General features: G+C 44.5%; 2 protein-coding genes across 3 annotated transcripts in view; one reads left to right on the forward strand and one right to left on the reverse strand.

Moving 5' to 3' along the window:
- xylb (xylulokinase homolog (H. influenzae)) overlaps nucleotides 1-7,011 on the reverse strand; it is an 18,026-nt gene extending 11,015 nt beyond the window's left edge. Inside the window, exons 1-12 of one of the 2 annotated variants that reach the window (XM_061064017.1) lie at nucleotides 6,859-7,011; nucleotides 6,085-6,167; nucleotides 5,891-5,960; nucleotides 5,649-5,729; nucleotides 5,220-5,306; nucleotides 5,006-5,134; nucleotides 3,714-3,779; nucleotides 3,477-3,549; nucleotides 3,215-3,333; nucleotides 3,048-3,129; nucleotides 415-455; nucleotides 38-153 (exon numbers count right to left, since the gene is read on the reverse strand). In XM_061064017.1, coding sequence (XP_060920000.1) covers nucleotides 38-153; nucleotides 415-455; nucleotides 3,048-3,129; nucleotides 3,215-3,333; nucleotides 3,477-3,549; nucleotides 3,714-3,779; nucleotides 5,006-5,134; nucleotides 5,220-5,306; nucleotides 5,649-5,729; nucleotides 5,891-5,960; nucleotides 6,085-6,167; nucleotides 6,859-6,912 — 1,001 coding nt within the window. In that variant the 5' untranslated portion in view covers nucleotides 6,913-7,011. The remainder of the gene's footprint in view (nucleotides 1-37; nucleotides 154-414; nucleotides 456-3,047; nucleotides 3,130-3,214; nucleotides 3,334-3,476; nucleotides 3,550-3,713; nucleotides 3,780-5,005; nucleotides 5,135-5,219; nucleotides 5,307-5,648; nucleotides 5,730-5,890; nucleotides 5,961-6,084; nucleotides 6,168-6,858) is intronic. The other variant, XM_061064018.1, reaches the window with a different exon arrangement.
- nub1 (negative regulator of ubiquitin-like proteins 1) overlaps nucleotides 6,555-17,117 on the forward strand; it is a 63,520-nt gene continuing 52,957 nt past the window's right edge. The window contains exon 1 of the mRNA XM_061064016.1: nucleotides 6,555-6,847. The gene's annotated coding sequence lies outside the window, so the exon portion shown is untranslated. The remainder of the gene's footprint in view (nucleotides 6,848-17,117) is intronic.

Here is a 17,117-nt window from a genome sequence, read left to right on the forward strand (position 1 = left end):
TGTACGTGTGTACGTGTGTACGTGTGTGTGTGCGTACCACAGCAGAGCCATGTACGCCTGCCAATCGACCGGGTTGCAGAAGATGTGACCCTCCAGAGCCGGACGAGGCTGCTGGAGCCACAAAAACACCGTATCACTGGTCCCCAGGCTCACCTACACACACACACACACACACACACACACACACACACACACACACACACACACACACACACACACACACACACACACACACACACACACACACACACACACACACACACACACACACACACACACACACACACACACACACACACACACACACACACACACACACACACACACAGAGTTTGAAAGGAGGGTGCTGCCCCCTGGTGTCGGAGTGATCTGTGTCCGGCTCGTGTTGGTATGAATAAAAAAAACAAAACTTACGGCGATGTCTCCTTGTTGGAGTCTCATTCCTGCCAGAGACGCTGAGGACACAAAACAAACAAAGACATGATGTTTGATTTGATCTGTGGCTGAGTACAGAGGACAGAAACCCTTTCAAACAGCTAACCTGCAGCACAACAGCACCCCCCAGTGTTCAGTGGATAGAACAACAGCCTACATTCTGTGTTACATTTTAAATATCAACAGACTAATTCTACAATTCAACATGGGGCTTTAAGCTTTTTACTTTTTTGGATGGTATCAAAAAAAGCATGTTACAACTTTTATAAATAAATGTCTGGCTGACAGGTGTTTACATGTGTTTACAGGTGTTGACATGTGTTGACATGTGTTTACATGTGTTTACAGGTGTTGACATGTGTTGACATGTGTTTACATGTGTTTACATGTGTTTACATGTGTTTACAGGTGTTGACATGTGTTGACATGTGTTGACATGTGTTGACATGTGTTGACATGTGTTTACATGTGTTTACAGGTGTTGACATGTGTTGACATGTGTTGACATGTGTTTACATGTGTTTACAGGTGTTTACATGTGTTGACATGTGTTGACATGTGTTTACAGGTGTTGACATGTGTTTACATGTGTTTACATGTGTTTACAGGTGTTTACAGGTGTTGACAGGTGTTTACATGTGTTTACAGGTGTTGACGTGTTTACAGGTGTTGACATGTGTTTACATGTGTTTACAGGTGTTGACATGTGTTTACAGGTGTTGACATGTGTTGACATGTGTTTACATGTGTTTACAGGTGTTTACAGGTGTTGACAGGTGTTTACATGTGTTTACAGGTGTTGACGTGTTTACAGGTGTTGACATGTGTTTACATGTGTTGACATGTGTTTACAGGTGTTGACATGTGTTGACATGTGTTGACATGTGTTTACATGTGTTTACATGTGTTGACATGTGTTTACATGTGTTTACAGGTGTTTACATGTGTTTACAGGTGTTGACATGTGTTTACAGGTGTTGACATGTGTTTACATGTGTTTACAGGTGTTGACATGTGTTGACATGTGTTGACATGTGTTTACATGTGTTTACATGTGTTTACAGGTGTTGACATGTGTTTACAGGTGTTGACATGTGTTTACATGTGTTTACAGGTGTTTACAGGTGTTGACATGTGTTTACAGGTGTTGACAGGTGTTGACATGTGTTTACAGGTGTTGACATGTGTTTACAGGTGTTGACAGGTGTTGACATGTGTTTACAGGTGTTTACAGGTGTTGACATGTGTTTACAGGTGTTGACAGGTGTTGACATGTGTTGACAGGTGTTTACAGGTGTTTACATGTGTTGACATGTGTTTACATGTGTTTACATGTGTTTACAGGTGTTTACATGTGTTGACAGGTGTTGACATGTGTTTACAGGTGTTGACATGTGTTTACATGTGTTTACAGGTGTTGACATGTGTTGACAGGTGTTGACATGTGTTGACATGTGTTTACATGTGTTTACATGTGTTTACAGGTGTTGACATGTGTTTACATGTGTTTACAGGTGTTTACAGGTGTTGACATGTGTTTACAGGTGTTGACAGGTGTTGACATGTGTTTACAGGTGTTGACATGTGTTTACAGGTGTTGACAGGTGTTGACATGTGTTTACAGGTGTTGACATGTGTTTACAGGTGTTTACAGGTGTTGACATGTGTTTACAGGTGTTTACAGGTGTTGACATGTGTTTACAGGTGTTGACAGGTGTTGACATGTGTTGACAGGTGTTTACAGGTGTTGACGTGTTTACAGGTGTTGACATGTGTTTACATGTGTTTACAGGTGTTGACATGTGTTTACAGGTGTTGACATGTGTTGACATGTGTTGACATGTGTTTACATGTGTTTACATGTGTTTACATGTGTTTACAGGTGTTTACATGTGTTGACAGGTGTTGACATGTGTTTACAGGTGTTGACATGTGTTTACATGTGTTTACAGGTGTTGACATGTGTTGACAGGTGTTGACATGTGTTGACATGTGTTTACATGTGTTTACATGTGTTTACATGTGTTTACAGGTGTTGACATGTGTTTACAGGTGTTGACAGGTGTTGACATGTGTTTACAGGTGTTGACATGTGTTTACAGGTGTTGACATGTGTTTACAGGTGTTGACATGTGTTTACAGGTGTTTACAGGTGTTGACATGTGTTTACAGGTGTTGACAGGTGTTGACATGTGTTGACAGGTGTTTACAGGTGTTGACATGTGTTGACAGGTGTTGACATGTGTTTACAGGTGTTTACAGGTGTTGACAGGTGTTGACATGTGTTGACAGGTGTTTACAGGTGTTGACAGGTGTTGACATGTGTTGACAGGTGTTTACAGGTGTTTACAGGTGTTGACATGTGTTTACAGGTGTTGACATGTGTTTACAGGTGTTTACAGGTGTTTACAGGTGTTGACATGTGTTTACAGGTGTTGACAGGTGTTGACATGTGTTTACAGGTGTTGACATGTGTTTACAGGTGTTGACAGGTGTTTACAGGTGTTGACAGGTGTTGACATGTGTTTACAGGTGTTGACATGTGTTTACAGGTGTTGACATGTGTTTACAGGTGTTGACAGGTGTTGACAGATGTTTTTGGGGTGTCTCACCTGGGTTGTCTCCGGTGAAAGCCACCACTCTGCAGCTGTCAGAGAAACCGTATCGCTGCACGAAGTAGGAGGAGACCGGACCCTGCAGGGACAGAGACCAGCGCTGAGGTTAAAGACCCCCTCACCTCCAGAACAGACCAGTACAGACCAGTATAAACCAGTCTTACCAGTACAGACGTGGAGGGTAGAGGAGTTCCCAGCAGGCTGTCCAGGTGAGGAGCCGTGGCCTCCAGGCAGATCTTAGACCAGGTTCTGGTCCTGATGTCCAACAGGTTCATCCCTGACCCTTAAGTCAGAGAACATGTATGGGTCCACTATCTTACATACATACAGTCCATGGCAGGAATCCCCTGCCGTGATTGGTTAATCACTTTCTGACATCATGACTCTCTTTCATAACTTAATTAAAACACGTTGAGTCGTCCGTACCGTCGCTGAAGTCGATGGCGGCGTAATCACCGAGGAAGAGAGAGGCGGCGAAGCTGCTGACCAATGAGATCCTCTGAAAACACAAACACACAGATTTAATGTAAACAATATTACACATGAATAATAAACTGATATAATAAAGATTATTGTTATAATGAAAAAAAAAAACAGTTTATAACAACAAACGTGATAATTAATTTAATATTTAAATATGTGCTGTGATGCCTTCAGGGTCACCTCAGCATCCTGGAACTCGTTTGGTCGGGTCTGACGCAGCTTAGCGATCTGGTTCCCTGTGAAACGCTGCACACACACACACACACACACACACACACACACACACACACACACACACACACACACACACACACACACACACACACACACACACACACACACACACACACACACACACACACACACACACACACACACACACACACACACACACACACACACACACACCCTGTTAGAGTGACAGACAGTTGAACACACAGACAGTTGAACACACAGACGGGTGTACACACAGACAGGTGAACACACAGACAGGTGTACACACAGACAGTTGAACACACAGACGGGTGTACACACAGACAGGTGAACACAGACGGGTATACACACAGACAGGTGTACACACAGACGGTGTACACACAGACAGGTGAACACAGACGGGTATACACACAGACAGGTGAACACACAGACAGGTGTACACACAGACAGTTGAACACACAGACGGGTGTACACACAGACAGGTGAACACAGACGGGTATACACACAGACAGGTGTACACACAGACGGGTGTACACACAGACAGGTGAACACAGACGGGTATACACACAGACGGGTGTACACACAGACAGGTGAACACAGACGGGTATACACACAGACAGGTGAACACACAGACAGGTGTACACACAGACAGTTGAACACACAGACGGGTGTACACACAGACAGGTGAACACAGACGGGTATACACACAGACAGGTGTACACACAGACGGGTGTACACACAGACAGGTGAACACAGACGGGTATACACACAGACAGGTGAACACACAGACGGGTGTATACACGGACGGGTCTACACACAGACGGGTGTACACACAGACAGGTGTACACACAGACAGTTGAACACACAGACGGGTGTACACACAGACGGGTGAACACACAGACAGGTGAACACAGACGGGTATACACACAGACGGGTGAACACACAGACGGGTGTATACACGGACGGGTCTACACACAGACGGGTGTACACACAGACGGGTGTATACACGGACGGGTCTACACACAGACGGGTGTACACACAGACGGGTGTATACACGGACGGGTCTACACACAGACGGGTGAACACACAGACGGGTGTATACACGGACGGGTCTACACACAGACGGGTGTACACACAGACAGGTGTACACACAGACAGGTGTACACACAGACAGGTGTATACACAGACGGGTCTACACACAGACGGGTGTACACAGACGGGTGTACACACAGACAGGTGTACACACAGACAGGTGAGACCTCATAGGCTCTTGATCCGGTGATCTCAGCCAGTCTTAGAGCGCCCCCTGCTGCCGCCTGCAGCTCATGACACTGCTGAGTGCTGCTGGAGTCCATCCACACGGGACAGTCTGACACGGAGAAGCTGTCCTGTCAACACAGCACACACACATCAGACAGGGTTACACACAGAACCACACACACACACAGGATATTAATGTGTGTGTTCACAGACCTGCAGCAGCTGGTTCAGGTCCTGGTCTGGGTCGAGCTGTTTCAGGGTCTCAGAAGCTCCTTTTCTCCAGAACACACTGCCGTGTTGCTGAGAGAGAAAAACAGACATCTGTACACCAAACCCCACTGCAGTTCCTCCAGTGTCCACTAGAGTCTGTCTCCTGCAGTGAGTCAGTCCTCATAGAGCTCTATGTTAAAATGTCTAACTTCACAGCTGCAGTTCCTCCAGTGTCCACTAGAGTCTGTCTCCTGCAGTGAGTCAGTCCTCATAGAGCTCTATGTTAAAATGTCTAACTTCACAGCTGCAGTTCCTCCAGTGTCCACTAGAGTCTGTCTCCTGCAGTGAGTCAGTCCTCTAAACCTGATCACATGGTCAGTGTTTATTGTTACTGACACTGTTTCAACGTTGGACTTCTGGTTTCTAAATCACCTGTCCGCTGCCTGACAACGCTCTGACACGGGAGAAGTCAAGCCCCGCCCTCTTCAGCTTGTCCAATAGCAGGTCCAGAGCCTAATGATGGACAGGAACACAGAACAACCAGGTCAGCTGGTGATCCCGCTCAAGGTGTTAATACTTCACCTGAGGAGTTACAGAGTGAACCGAGCCGTGTGTGTGTGTGTGTGTGTGTGTGTATGTGTGTGTGTGTGTGTGTGTGTGTGTGTGTGTCCTACCTTCACCCACATCAGCACAGGTGAGGTGACCGTCAGTTTGTCAGCATGGATATGAACTCCTCCCTGAGTCCTGACACAAATCAAATGTAACGTTGAGGTCAACATGGTCTATTAATCTTTAAAACATCATATATAGCATCATGCTGTGCTAACTTCCTGTCTCTCATGTAGCAGGTGTTCAGTCAGTGTGTCACCTGAACTCAGGTAGCTCAGAGTCAAACTGCACGTTGTTCTGATGAACCACGCTCAGGTTTCCATCCACAGCCACCACCTTCAGCTTCATGGGGGGATAATGCACATTATCAGCATCAACAGTGAAAACACACAAATATCAGTTTTATTTTCAGCACTTCAAATTTTACGTTGTCGATTGCCCCCTCTGGGTGGAGAGAGAGTCTGATTTTTCTCTCTCCAGTATCGGTATCAGCTGCAAAAACGTGCGTATCGGTCGGGTTCTAATTTTCTTGCGGCCGGGCAGAGAAGTCGGGATGAGATGTGTGCAGGTAGATGAGGTACTGAAATGCCCTCCCACAATTCCTCCAATAGGTTTGCAACTCTTTTTAAAGAGTGAGCAGCGAGAGGACTCCTAGACACACAATATAGGTCATTTATTATTTTAATTACTAATAGTTGCAGGAAATCACCTCAGAGTGTAGATTGCATTAAAACATTTGTATTGATGTGGAGATTGGTTGCAGGTTCCTTTCTCTCCTGTACACCTACACCTGTCTAACAGGTATGAAACATGTTGACAGCCTCGATGTGGCAGTTCTGTTCTGTGTTTAAGCTACAAAGTCCATCCTCAGAGCTCATCCTGAACCTCCACAGGACTCACACTCTCTCTCCGCTTCTTCCGCGTCTGCGCGAAAAACGAGAAACTCTGCCTGCCTGCACGCAGCCACGTGCGGCGGACACGTCATCCTCTCGGACGTGCAGGTGAGAGAAGGAAACAAAAAGGTGACTTTTACCTGCTGAGTGCTGAAATCAAAGCCAAGATAGAGAGAGTCCCGAGCAGCGGCCATCACCACAAACACACACACAAACACACACACACTGAGACACACAGTCAGTGAGGAGAGGAGGAGGAAGGGTTAAACTCTTAAAGAGACAGTAACACACTCACGTTAACACCAAATACACGTTAATGATTCTCAAAGGGCCACAACATCTGCTTCAAATAAAGTCAGGAGTTCAGTGACATGACCGGCTCAAAGGCCAAATAAAGAGAGAGACTCCAAAACAACACTACACAGCATCCTCTACCATCAGTGTGTGAGTGTGTATGAATGGATGAGTTAATACTGATGGACTCTTTACTCAGCAGCCTCTACCATCAGTGTGTGAGTGTGTATGAATGGATGAGTTAATACTGATGGACTCTTTACTCAGCAGCCTCTACCATCAGTGTGTGAGTGTGTATGAATGGATGAGTTAATACTGATGGACTCTTTACTCAGCAGCCTCTACCATCAGTGTGTGAGTGTGTATGAATGGATGAGTTAATACTGATGGACTCTTTACTCAGCAGCCTCTACCATCAGTGTGTGAATGGATGAGTTAATACTGATGGACTCTTTACACAGCAGCCTCTACCATCAGTGTGTGAATGGATGAGTTAATACTGATGGACTCTTTACTCAGCGGCCTCTACCATCAGCGTGTGAATGTGTATGAATGGATGAGTTAATACTGATGGACTCTTTACTCAGCGGCCTCTACCATCAGTGTGTGAATGTGTGTGAATGGATGAGTTAATACTGATGGTATCTTTACACAGCGGCCTCTACCATCAGTGTGTGAATGGATGAGTTAATACTGATGGACTCTTTACTCAGCGGCCTCTACCATCAGCGTGTGAATGTGTATGAATGGATGAGTTAATACTGATGGACTCTTTACTCAGCGGCCTCTACCATCAGCGTGTGAATGTGTATGAATGGATGAGTTAATGCTGATGGACTCTTTACTCAGCGGCCTCTACCATCAGTGTATGAATGTGTATGAATGGATGAGTTAATACTGATGGACTCTTTACTCAGCGGCCTCTACCATCAGCGTGTGAATGTGTATGAATGGATGAGTTAATACTGATGGACTCTTTACTCAGCAGCCTCTACCATCAGTGTGTGAAGGTGTATGAATGGATGAGTTAATACTGATGGACTCTTTACACAGCGGCCTCTACCATCAGTGTGTGAATGGATGAGTTAATACTGATGGACTCTTTACACAGCGGCCTCTACCATCAGTGTTTGAATGGATGAGTTAATACTGATGGACTCTTTACTCAGCGGCCTCTACCATCAGCGTGTGAATGTGTATGAATGGATGAGTTAATACTGATGGACTCTTTACTCAGCGGCCTCTACCATCAGCGTGTGAATGTGTATGAATGGATGAGTTAATGCTGATGGACTCTTTACTCAGCGGCCTCTACCATCAGTGTATGAATGTGTATGAATGGATGAGTTAATACTGATGGACTCTTTACTCAGCGGCCTCTACCATCAGCGTGTGAATGTGTATGAATGGATGAGTTAATACTGATGGACTCTTTACACAGCGGCCTCTACCATCAGTGTGTGAATGGATGAGTTAATACTGATGGACTCTTTACTCAGCGGCCTCTACCATCAGCGTGTGAATGTGTATGAATGGATGAGTTAATACTGATGGACTCTTTACTCAGCGGCCTCTACCATCAGCGTGTGAATGTGTATGAATGGATGAGTTAATACTGATGGACTCTGTACTCAGCGGCCTCTACCATCAGCGTGTGAATGTGTATGAATGGATGAGTTAATGCTGATGGACTCTTTACTCAGCAGCCTCTACCATCAGTGTATGAATGTGTATGAATGGATGAGTTAATACTGATGGACTCTTTACTCAGCGGCCTCTACCATCAGTGTGTGAATGGATGAGTTAATACTGATGGACTCTTTACACAGCGGCCTCTACCATCAGTGTGTGAATGGATGAGTTAATACTGATGGACTCTTTACTCAGCGGCCTCTACCATCAGCGTGTGAATGTGTATGAATGGATGAGTTAATACTGATGGACTCTTTACTCAGCGGCCTCTACCATCAGCGTGTGAATGTGTATGAATGGATGAGTTAATACTGATGGACTCTTTACTCAGCGGCCTCTACCATCAGCGTGTGAATGTGTATGAATGGATGAGTTAATGCTGATGGACTCTTTACTCAGCGGCCTCTACCATCAGTGTATGAATGTGTATGAATGGATGAGTTAATACTGATGGACTCTTTACTCAGCGGCCTCTACCATCAGCGTGTGAATGTGTATGAATGGATGAGTTAATACTGATGGACTCTTTACACAGCGGCCTCTACCATCAGTGTGTGAATGGATGAGTTAATACTGATGGACTCTTTACACAGCGGCCTCTACCATCAGTGTGTGAATGGATGAGTTAATACTGATGGACTCTTTACTCAGCGGCCTCTACCATCAGCGTGTGAATGTGTATGAATGGATGAGTTAATACTGATGGACTCTTTACTCAGCGGCCTCTACCATCAGCGTGTGAATGTGTATGAATGGATGAGTTAATACTGATGGACTCTTTACTCAGCAGCCTCTACCATCAGTGTGTGAATGTGTATGAATGGATGAGTTAATACTGATGGACTCTTTACACAGCGGCCTCTACCATCAGTGTGTGAATGGATGAGTTAATACTGATGGACTCTTTACACAGCGGCCTCTACCATCAGTGTGTGAATGGATGAGTTAATACTGATGGACTCTTTACTCAGCGGCCTCTACCATCAGCGTGTGAATGTGTATGAATGGATGAGTTAATGCTGATGGACTCTTTACTCAGCGGCCTCTACCATCAGTGTATGAATGTGTATGAATGGATGAGTTAATACTGATGGACTCTTTACTCAGCGGCCTCTACCATCAGCGTGTGAATGTGTATGAATGGATGAGTTAATACTGATGGACTCTTTACTCAGCAGCCTCTACCATCAGTGTGTGAATGTGTATGAATGGATGAGTTAATACTGATGGACTCTTTACACAGCGGCCTCTACCATCAGTGTGTGAATGGATGAGTTAATACTGATGGACTCTTTACACAGCGGCCTCTACCATCAGCGTGTGAATGGATGAGTTAATACTGATGGACTCTTTACTCAGCGGCCTCTACCATCAGCGTGTGAATGTGTATGAATGGATGAGTTAATACTGATGGACTCTTTACTCAGCGGCCTCTACCATCAGCGTGTGAATGTGTATGAATGGATGAGTTAATACTGATGGACTCTTTACTCAGCGGCCTCTACCATCAGTGTGTGAATGTGAATGAATGGATGAGTTAATACTGATGGACTCTTTACACAGTGGCCTCTACCATCAGTGTGTGAGTGTGTATGAATGGATGAGTTAATACTGATGGACTCTTTACTCAGCAGCCTCTACCATCAGTGTGTGAGTGTGTATGAATGGATGAGTTAATACTGATGGACTCTTTACTCAGCAGCCTCTACCATCAGTGTGTGAGTGTGTATGAATGGATGAGTTAATACTGATGGACTCTTTACTCAGCAGCCTCTACCATCAGCGTGTGAATGGATGAGTTAATACTGATGGACTCTTTACACAGCAGCCTCTACCATCAGTGTGTGAATGGATGAGTTAATACTGATGGACTCTTTACTCAGCGGCCTCTACCATCAGCGTGTGAATGTGTATGAATGGATGAGTTAATACTGATGGACTCTTTACTCAGCGGCCTCTACCATCAGTGTGTGAATGTGTGTGAATGGATGAGTTAATACTGATGGACTCTTTACACAGCGGCCTCTACCATCAGTGTGTGAATGGATGAGTTAATACTGATGGACTCTTTACTCAGCGGCCTCTACCATCAGCGTGTGAATGTGTATGAATGGATGAGTTAATACTGATGGACTCTTTACTCAGCGGCCTCTACCATCAGCGTGTGAATGTGTATGAATGGATGAGTTAATACTGATGGACTCTTTACTCAGCGGCTTCTACCATCAGCGTGTGAATGAATGGATGAGTTAATGCTGATGGACTCTTTACTCAGCGGCCTCTACCATCAGTGTGTGAATGTGTATGAATGGATGAGTTAATGCTGATGGACTCTTTACTCAGCGGCCTCTACCATCAGCGTGTGAATGTGTATGAATGGATGAGTTAATACTGATGGACTCTTTACTCAGCGGCCTCTACAATCAGTGTGTGAATGTGTATGAATGGATGAGTTAATACTGATGGACTCTTTACACAGCGGCCTCTACCATCAGCGTGTGAATGTGTATGAATGGATGAGTTAATGCTGATGAACTCTTTAGTCAGCGGCCTCTACCATCAGTGTATGAATGTGTATGAATGGATGAGTTAATACTGATGGACTCTTTACTCAGCGGCCTCTACCATCAGCGTGTGAATGTGTATGAATGGATGAGTTAATACTGATGGACTCTTTACTCAGCGGCCTCTACCATCAGTGTGTGAATGTGTGTGAATGGATGAGTTAATACTGATGGACTCTTTACACAGCGGCCTCTACCATCAGTGTGTGAATGGATGAGTTAATACTGATGGACTCTTTACTCAGCGGCCTCTACCATCAGCGTGTGAATGTGTATGAATGGATGAGTTAATACTGATGGACTCTTTACTCAGCGGCCTCTACCATCAGCGTGTGAATGTGTATGAATGGATGAGTTAATACTGATGGACTCTTTACTCAGCGGCCTCTACCATCAGCGTGTGAATGTGTATGAATGGATGAGTTAATGCTGATGGACTCTTTACTCAGCGGCCTCTACCATCAGTGTATGAATGTGTATGAATGGATGAGTTAATACTGATGGACTCTTTACTCAGCGGCCTCTACCATCAGTGTATGAATGTGTATGAATGGATGAGTTAATACTGATGGACTCTTTACTCAGCGGCCTCTACCATCAGCGTGTGAATGTGTATGAATGGATGAGTTAATACTGATGGACTCTTTACTCAGCAGCCTCTACCATCAGTGTGTGAATGTGTATGAATGGATGAGTTAATACTGATGGACTCTTTACACAGCGGCCTCTACCATCAGTGTGTGAATGGATGAGTTAATACTGATGGACTCTTTACACAGCGGCCTCTACCATCAGTGTGTGAATGGATGAGTTAATACTGATGGACTCTTTACTCAGCGGCCTCTACCATCAGCGTGTGAATGTGTATGAATGGATGAGTTAATACTGATGGACTCTTTACTCAGCGGCCTCTACCATCAGTGTGTGAATGTGAATGAATGGATGAGTTAATACTGATGGACTCTTTACACAGTGGCCTCTACCATCAGTGTGTGAGTGTGTATGAATGGATGAGTTAATACTGATGGACTCTTTACTCAGCAGCCTCTACCATCAGTGTGTGAGTGTGTATGAATGGATGAGTTAATACTGATGGACTCTTTACTCAGCAGCCTCTACCATCAGTGTGTGAGTGTGTATGAATGGATGAGTTAATACTGATGGACTCTTTACTCAGCAGCCTCTACCATCAGTGTGTGAGTGTGTATGAATGGATGAGTTAATACTGATGGACTCTTTACTCAGCAGCCTCTACCATCAGTGTGTGAATGGATGAGTTAATACTGATGGACTCTTTACACAGCAGCCTCTACCGTCAGTGTGTGAATGGATGAGTTAATACTGATGGACTCTTTACTCAGCGGCCTCTACCATCAGCGTGTGAATGTGTATGAATGGATGAGTTAATACTGATGGACTCTTTACTCAGCGGCCTCTACCATCAGTGTGTGAATGTGTGTGAATGGATGAGTTAATACTGATGGACTCTTTACACAGCGGCCTCTACCATCAGTGTGTGAATGGATGAGTTAATACTGATGGACTCTTTACTCAGCGGCCTCTACCATCAGCGTGTGAATGTGTATGAATCGATGAGTTAATACTGATGGACTCTTTACTCAGCGGCCTCTACCATCAGCGTGTGAATGTGTATGAATGGATGAGTTAATACTGATGGACTCTTTACTCAGCGGCCTCTACCATCAGCGTGTGAATGTGTATGAATGGATGAGTTAATGCTGATGGACTCTTTACTCAGCGGCCTCTACCATCAGTGTGTGAATGTGTATGAATGGATGAGTTAATGCTGATGGACTCTTTACTCAGCGGCCTCTACCATCAGCGTGTGAATGTGTATGAATGGATGAGTTAATACTGATGGACTCTTTACTCAGCGGCCTCTACAATCAGTGTGTGAATGTGTATGAATGGATGAGTTAATACTGATGGACTCTTTACACAGCGGCCTCTACCATCAGTGTGTGAATGGATGAGTTAATACTGATGGACACTTTACACAGCGGCCTCTACCATCAGTGTGTGAATGGATGAGTTAATACTGATGGACTCTTTACTCAGCGGCCTCTACCATCAGCGTGTGAATGTGTATGAATGGATGAGTTAATACTGATGGACTCTTTACTCAGCGGCCTCTACCATCAGCGTGTGAATGTGTATGAATGGATGAGTTAATGCTGATGGACTCTTTACTCAGCAGCCTCTACCATCAGTGTGTGAGTGTGTATGAATGGATGAGTTAATACTGATGGACTCTTTACTCAGCGGCCTCTACCATCAGCGTGTGAATGTCTATGAATGGATGAGTTAATACTGATGGACTCTTTACTCAGCGGCCTCTACCATCAGTGTGTGAATGTGAATGAATGGATGAGTTAATACTGATGGACTCTTTACACAGTGGCCTCTACCATCAGTGTGTGAATGTGTATGAATGGATGAGTTAATACTGATGGACTCTTTACACAGCAGCCTCTACCATCAGTGTGTGAATGGATGAGTTAATACTGATGGACTCTTTACACAGCGGCCTCTACCATCAGTGTGTGAATGGATGAGTTAATACTGATGGACTCTTTACTCAGCAGCCTCTACCATCAGTGTGTGAGTGTGTATGAATGGATGAGTTAATACTGATGGACTCTTTACACAGCGGCCTCTACCATCAGTGTGTGAATGGATGAGTTAATACTGATGGACTCTTTACACAGCGGCCTCTACCATCAGTGTGTGAATGGATGAGTTAATACTGATGGACTCTTTACTCAGCGGCCTCTACCATCAGCGTGTGAATGTGTATGAATGGATGAGTTAATACTGATGGACTCTTTACTCAGCGGCCTCTACCATCAGCGTGTGAATGTGTATGAATGGATGAGTTAATGCTGATGGACTCTTTACTCAGCGGCCTCTACCATCAGTGTATGAATGTGTATGAATGGATGAGTTAATACTGATGGACTCTTTACTCAGCAGCCTCTACCATCAGTATGTGAATGTGTATGAATGGATGAGTTAATACTGATGGACTCTTTACACAGCGGCCTCTACCATCAGTGTGTGAATGGATGAGTTAATACTGATGGACTCTTTACACAGCGGCCTCTACCATCAGTGTGTGAATGGATGAGTTAATACTGATGGACTCTTTACTCAGCGGCCTCTACCATCAGCGTGTGAATGTGTATGAATGGATGAGTTAATACTGATGGACTCTTTACTCAGCGGCCTCTACCATCAGCGTGTGAATGTGTATGAATGGATGAGTTAATGCTGATGGACTCTTTACTCAGCGGCCTCTACCATCAGTGTATGAATGTGTATGAATGGATGAGTTAATACTGATGGACTCTTTACTCAGCGGCCTCTACCATCAGCGTGTGAATGTGTATGAATGGATGAGTTAATACTGATGGACTCTTTACTCAGCAGCCTCTACCATCAGTGTGTGAATGTGTATGAATGGATGAGTTAATACTGATGGACTCTTTACTCAGCGGCCTCTACCATCAGCGTGTGAATGTGTATGAATGGATGAGTTAATACTGATGGACTCTTTACTCAGCGGCCTCTACCATCAGCGTGTGAATGTGTATGAATGGATGAGTTAATGCTGATGGACTCTTTACTCAGCGGCCTCTACCATCAGTGTATGAATGTGTATGAATGGATGAGTTAATACTGATGGACTCTTTACTCAGCGGCCTCTACCATCAGCGTGTGAATGTGTATGAATGGATGAGTTAATACTGATGGACTCTTTACTCAGCAGCCTCTACCATCAGTGTGTGAATGTGTATGAATGGATGAGTTAATACTGATGGACTCTTTACACAGCAGCCTCTACCATCAGCGTGTGAATGGATGAGTTAATACTGATGGACTCTTTACTCAGCGGCCTCTACCATCAGCGTGTGAATGTGTATGAATGGATGAGTTAATACTGATGGACTCTTTACTCAGCGGCCTCTACCATCAGTGTGTGAATGTGAATGAATGGATGAGTTAATACTGATGGACTCTTTACACAGTGGCCTCTACCATCAGTGTGTGAATGTGTATGAATGGATGAGTTAATACTGATGGACTCTTTACACAGCAGCCTCTACCATCAGTGTGTGAATGGATGAGTTAATACTGATGGACTCTTTACACAGCGGCCTCTACCATCAGTGTGTGAATGGATGAGTTAATACTGATGGACTCTTTACACAGCGGCCTCTACCATCAGCGTGTGAATGGATGAGTTAATACTGATGGACTCTTTACTCAGCGGCCTCTACCATCAGCGTGTGAATGTGTATGAATGGATGAGTTAATACTGATGGACTCTTTACTCAGCGGCCTCTACCATCAGCGTGTGAATGTGTATGAATGGATGAGTTAATACTGATGGACTCTTTACTCAGCGGCCTCTACCATCAGTGTGTGAATGTGAATGAATGGATGAGTTAATACTGATGGACTCTTTACACAGTGGCCTCTACCATCAGTGTGTGAGTGTGTATGAATGGATGAGTTAATACTGATGGACTCTTTACTCAGCAGCCTCTACCATCAGTGTGTGAGTGTGTATGAATGGATGAGTTAATACTGATGGACTCTTTACTAAGCAGCCTCTACCATCAGTGTGTGAGTGTGTATGAATGGATGAGTTAATACTGATGGACTCTTTACTCAGCAGCCTCTACCATCAGTGTGTGAATGGATGAGTTAATACTGATGGACTCTTTACACAGCAGCCTCTACCATCAGTGTGTGAATGGATGAGTTAATACTGATGGACTCTTTACTCAGCGGCCTCTACCATCAGCGTGTGAATGTGTATGAATGGATGAGTTAATACTGATGGACTCTTTACTCAGCGGCCTCTACCATCAGCGTGTGAATGTGTATGAATGGATGATTTAATACTGATGGACTCTTTACTCAGCGGCCTCTACCATCAGTGTGTGAATGGATGAGTTAATACTGATGGACTCTTTACTCAGCGGCCTCTACCATCAGCGTGTGAATGTGTATGAATGGATGAGTTAATACTGATGGACTCTTTACTCAGCGGCCTCTACCATCAGCGTGTGAATGTGTATGAATGGATGAGTTAATACTGATGGACTCTTTACTCAGCGGCCTCTACCATCAGCGTGTGAATGTGTATGAATGGATGAGTTAATGCTGATGGACTCTTTACTCAGCGGCCTCTACCATCAGTGTATGAATGTGTATGAATGGATGAGTTAATACTGATGGACTCTTTACTCAGCGGCCTCTACCATCAGCGTGTGAATGTGTATGAATGGATGAGTTAATACTGATGGACTCTTTACTCAGCAGCCTCTACCATCAGTGTGTGAATGTGTATGAATGGATGAGTTAATACTGATGGACTCTTTACACAGCGGCCTCTACCATCAGTGTGTGAATGGATGAGTTAATACTGATGGACTCTTTACACAGCGGCCTCTACCATCAGTGTGTGAATGGATGAGTTAATACTGATGGACTCTTTACTCAGCGGCCTCTACCATCAGCGTGTGAATGTGTATGAATTGATGAGTTAATACTGATGGACTCTTTACTCAGCGGCCTCTACCATCAGCGTGTGAATGTGTATGAATGGATGAGTTAATGCTGATGGACTCTTTACTCAGCGGCCTCTACCATCAGCGTATGAATGTGTATGAATGGATGAGTTAATACTGATGGACTCTTTACTCAGCGGCCTCTACCATCAGCGTGTGAATGTGTATGAATGGATGAGTTAATACTGATGGACTCTTTACTCAGTGGCCTCTACCATCAGTGTGTGAATGTGTGTGAATGGATGAGTT

This window comes from Labrus mixtus, chromosome 19 (genome assembly GCF_963584025.1).
Source record: "Labrus mixtus chromosome 19, fLabMix1.1, whole genome shotgun sequence".
Taxonomy (NCBI): domain Eukaryota; kingdom Metazoa; phylum Chordata; class Actinopteri; order Labriformes; family Labridae; genus Labrus; species Labrus mixtus.